Source organism: Carettochelys insculpta, chromosome 9 (assembly GCF_033958435.1).
Source record: "Carettochelys insculpta isolate YL-2023 chromosome 9, ASM3395843v1, whole genome shotgun sequence".
Lineage (NCBI taxonomy): Eukaryota > Metazoa > Chordata > Testudines > Carettochelyidae > Carettochelys > Carettochelys insculpta.
In genome coordinates, this window is record NC_134145.1 from 6681215 (window position 1) to 6685978 (window position 4764).

The 4764-nt window shown below is 64.1% G+C and overlaps 1 protein-coding gene across 1 annotated transcript; it reads left to right on the forward strand.

The window, feature by feature from the left end:
* The first annotated feature begins 2192 nt into the window (after positions 1-2192).
* On the forward strand, positions 2193-4319 carry FOXD2 (forkhead box D2). Its single transcript, XM_075003284.1, has one exon. It carries the CDS (start codon positions 2440-2442, stop codon positions 3655-3657), a length of 1218 nt encoding a protein of 405 aa, XP_074859385.1. The 5' UTR covers positions 2193-2439; the 3' UTR covers positions 3658-4319.
* The last annotated feature ends 445 nt before the right edge of the window (positions 4320-4764 follow it).

Here is a 4764-nt window from a genome sequence, read left to right on the forward strand (position 1 = left end):
TCTGGTTATTCAGTAGCTAACTAAAATAGGACAGTAAAAGATGTTAAGGAGACGGAACCTTAATTTTAGACCCTTTTTAGAATAAAAAGTACCCAGCGGGGATTAAAGGAGTGTAAAAGTAACACGCCGCAGTTGTTTTTCCACGGAATTTCTCCCTGACCCCTTTTAAAATTTGGGAAATAAACCCGTCTTTCCAGCCCAGCGCTCAAAAAAAAGGAGCGGATTCCGTTTGGTTGGGGGATCCAGGCCCTTACAGAGCCATCTAAACTCGAGCAACCCAGGAAAATGCCTGACATGCACTGCTGAAAGTTTTTAAGGAGCTCTCTAATTGTAGCTCGCCTGTGCCCCAGTCATTAGGATCTGCATAATTGTGATTGGTATTTGGACGGGAGAGAGGCCTGCAGCTGCTTGGCCCAGTGCGGCGGTATTAGTCCTGGAGATTTGGCTACCAAATGGTCGCACCTGTTCCCCAGCAGCGGCAGCGAGCTGCGATTCCTCACTGCAGTTTCTCACACTGCTAAATGTGGGGCTCTTCGCGGGAAAAAAAATATATATATCTATCCCGCCGGCTGAAACGCCAGTTGTTTGGCAGGAGGAGGGCCAGCGCCCCACCTCCAGCTCTGCCCCACACCTGTATGGAGCTAACGCCCCCCAACCAGCCCTGGCCGGAATGCTGGGCGGGGGGGGGGGAGGAGCCGCGAGGCAGAGGGGTGCAATCAGGGAGCGGATCTTGCAAACCTTCAGGCGTTTAATCCTTTCTCACGCGCTTCGCTCGGGCCCTAGGAATGTTGCGCGCCTGCGGAAGATCGGCGGAAGGCGCTGCCCAGTTTTGCCCGTAGGACCCCCTCTCTGGGGTTCTCCGCCAGAAAATAATAATGGGTGTCCCTCAGATAGCCCGGCCCCGAGGGGCGCAGCGCGGGGAGAAGTGGCGGAGCAGTTTGTGCCAACATGGGCTGGGGGATAATAAAGTTTTAGGCTCCCACGGGCTGAGGTCGAGCGTAACGCGCGTCCCGGCCCGAGCGCCCTGGGGCCCTTGCTTGGGGGCGCACGGCGGGGCGTTGCAACCCCCGTTTGCAGCCCGGAGGAAGAGGTGCGTCCCCGCTGCTGTTTGCTGGTAGCTAACCGCTCCGGCGGGCTGCAGCCGGCCAACCTTCAGGGTCCGGAGCGAGGCAGCTCTCCCAGCCTGTTCAGAGCCGCTGCTGGCGGAGCCCGGAGGTTCTCCCCAGATGCGCCCGGAGGCAGCAGCCTGGCCGGATTTCCACCCAAGCAGCGGTTCGGGGGCTACTCCCAGCTTGGCAAAATGGGGGCGATTTGGCGGGAGGCAGAGGGCGGAAAGCGGCCCGCCGTTCTGGGGAGGGGGACAGACCCTCCCGCGCCTTCCCCGGAGCCGACGCCCAGCAGGTGGCCCCGAGTTAATCCCGGGCGGGGTTCAGCGTGACACCCGTGTCACCTTCCCGGCAAAGCCCCGTGGCACGGATCGGGCCCGAACGCGGGGCTCGCGGGGCGGGGATCGGTTCTCACCGCTGATCGCCTCTGTCCGGCAGCGGCTCTGCTGGGCAGCGTGAAGCTGCGCTTTCTCCCCGCTCTGCCTAACACCTGCTCGGCCCCTCGGGGCAGCGCCTTGCGGGGCGCATTTCTGCGGGGCGCCTAATCGGGGGCTCGGCGGGAGGGAGCCCCCCTGTGCTCCTGACACGCGCGGCCGGAGCTGCACCCGCGCTTACCGTGTTGGGGGGGTCGCTTCCCCCACCCCGCACGCTCCAAGCAGCCGGGGCCCAGATGCGGGGTGGGGGCGGGGGGGGACCTCCCCCTTCCATACCTGAGCCCGGGACAGGAGGCCGGCGAGTGGCGCAGGAAGACCCGGCGGCTCGGGGCCGGCTCGGGGCCGGGTTGCAGGTATGGCGCAAGCCCCGCAGGCTGCGGCCGGAGACCGGCCCCGGCGGCGCGCAAGGACGCAGCCGAGCCGAGGCGGGGACGCCTGCCCCAGGCCAGCCAGGCGCAAGGAGGGAGGCCGGGGAGCCGTCCGGTGCGGGCCAGGGCTGCGGCTGCCCGGGGCCATTCCCTCCCGCGCCAGGCCCGGGGGGGAGAGGTGGAGGGGCGGCCGCGGCTGGCTGCGGCACGTGACGCGCGGGCTGCCGTATAAAGGCCTGGGGAGCAGTCGGAGGAGGCTCAGTGCGGGAGAAGCTGCGCTGGGGCTGAGCTCGGGGGAGGGCGCCGTCCCCCCGCCCCGCCCCCTGCCCTGCCCTGCCCCGCCCCGCCCCTCCCCCGGGCTGTGCCAAGGGGCCGGCGCAGCCTCCACCCCGGCGCGCCCCCTCCCGCCGCCCGGCTCCTGCGCTGCCCGCTCCCCGCAGGGGCAGGAGCCGGAGCCGCCGGCTCGGGACCATTCCGGGGGCCGCCGCTAGGTGGGGGGAGCCCGGGCCCGGCTCCCCGAGCCGCCCGAGGATGACCCTGGGCAGGAGCCGCAGCGGCGGGATGATGTCGGAGAACTCCCCGGAGGAGGAGCCGCTCTCGGAGGTGGAGGACGCGGATATCGACGTGGTGGGGCCCCCCCAGGACGGGGCCAAGTTCAGCGAGGAAGAGGAGGACGAGGACGAGGACGAGGACGAGGACGAGGAGGACGACAGCGACCCTCTGGCGCTGCCCCGGAGCGGGGCCAGCCCGGCGCGCCCCCCGGAGCGCCCGTCTCCCCCGCGGGCGCCGGAGGCGGCGTGCGCCCGGGGCGCGGAGAAGCCGTCGGGGAAGGGCCCGCTGGTGAAGCCGCCTTACTCCTACATCGCGCTGATCACCATGGCCATCCTGCAGAGCCCCAAGAAGCGGCTGACGCTGAGCGAGATCTGCGAGTTCATCAGCGGCCGCTTCCCCTACTACCGGGAGAAGTTCCCCGCCTGGCAGAACAGCATCCGCCACAACCTCTCGCTCAACGACTGCTTCGTCAAGATCCCCCGCGAGCCGGGCAACCCGGGCAAGGGCAACTACTGGACGCTGGACCCCGAGTCCGCCGACATGTTCGACAACGGCAGCTTCCTGCGCCGGAGGAAACGCTTCAAGCGCCAAGCGCAGCCGCTGCATCCCCCGCACCCCGAGCTGCTGCTGGGCGAGCCCGGCCCCTTCCTGCCCGGCTTCCCCTACGGACCCTACGGCTACAGCTACGGCCTCCAGCTGCAGAGCTACCAGCCCCAGCCCGCGCCGGGCGGCCCCGGCTTCCCCTTCCAGCCCCCGCCTTGCCCGGCGCTGCCCGCGCCGCCGCCAGCCGCCGCCGCCGCCGCCGCCTCGGTCTTCTCCAGCGGCTCCGGCCTGCCCCACTTCCTGGGCGGCGAGCTGAGCGGCAGGAAACCTTTCTACCCCCCGCCGCTGAGCCCCACCGCCCTGCCCGCCGCCCTCCTGCACAGCCTTAAGGCGGACCACGGCGGCGGCACCAGCCGGAGGCCTTCGTTTTCCATAGACAACATCATCGGGGGCGCAGCCCCGCCGCCCCACGCCGGTTCCCCCACCTCACCTTACGCCTCCGGCCAAGCGGGCAGCCAGGCGCAGGTCCTGGCCGTGCTGACTCCTGCTTTGGCCCCGGTACAGAACCACTTGAACTTGGCCCACGACTCTCTCCTGCCGCCGGGACAGAACTTTTCCAGCAAACTCACCAATCTGAGTAGCTGTCCCTTTTAAAATGCGATCAGCCCCCAGGCCCCTTGCAAATGTCCCTACCCCCTCCTCCTCCCGCTGTGTGGTAAGGTAGGACTCCTTTCTCTCTCTCCCCCTTTGTCTCCTTTGCGCACCCAGCTTTCCTCCTCCTCCTGGGCTGGAGAGAAGAATCCTGGATTCCCCACGGTATATTTATTATAGTCTCCGCAATGCCCCGGGGGAAGCCAGCGGGCTCTAACGTCCTGTTTTCTAGGGGGTCACTTTTTTTAACGATCTCGGGGTTTGTAAGCAGGGGTTTTCCCCTGCGTTGCGCGGTGCAAACACCCTGAAGAGAGAGCTGAGGTTGGGGAGGGCGGGGGGGTTAACTGACAACGTTTAACTTAACTTACAGCGTTTCAAAGGTCTGGGGAGTTGAAAAAGTACGTTCCTTCCTCCCCAAAGCTGGTTTTGAGGGTTTCCTCCAGCGTCCCTGCGTGTTCTCCGGTCCGGGGCAAATGTTGAGTGATCCGATCTCATTTTTTGTTAAGCTGGGTGTGGGTGGCTTTACTTCTGGCGCCCCAAAGCTGTAAAAACAATCGCTGAAAGGCGGGGTGGTTTTGTTTTTTGTTTTGTGTTCCAATCAGCGTTTCAAAGATTGGAAATGTCAGGGCGTTTTAGCCTGGTCGATTTTTTTTTTTTTTTTTTTTTTTAAATCCCTCGTTTCCCCACCCCGTAACTGTGCGGCTGTTTTTTATGTAGATGATCGGGGAAACCCTGCGCAAACCCACCTTAACCTCTCTTCGCTGATTGTGCGCATCAGTCCTGGCTGTTTTATGGAGCGAATCTGTGAATCCGTTGTGCGCAGGCGAGGCAGTTTTGTCCGCCGTGGTGTAAATTAATAAATGTTTGTGAACTGTTTCAAAAGAGGGGAAAAAAAAACAAACCCAGACGATCGCTGGTTCTTATGTACTTTCTCAAGGGGGGAACAGGTCAACCCCGCTCCAGCTGCGAGCCGCGGAGCTGAACGCCCTAACCACCCCGTGCAGAAAATTTGGAACCTGGGGATAAGGTTTAAAATAAACCCGGTTCGAGGTTTTTATTGCGTGAAAACGAAAGCTCCGCCGAAACTGCCGCACCGACTGCCTGGCCTGA

Coding starts and splice junctions, on each gene's coding strand:
- FOXD2 (XM_075003284.1), top strand. CDS start 2,440: ATGACCCTGGGCAGGAGCCGCAGCGGCGGGATGATGTCGGAGAACTCC.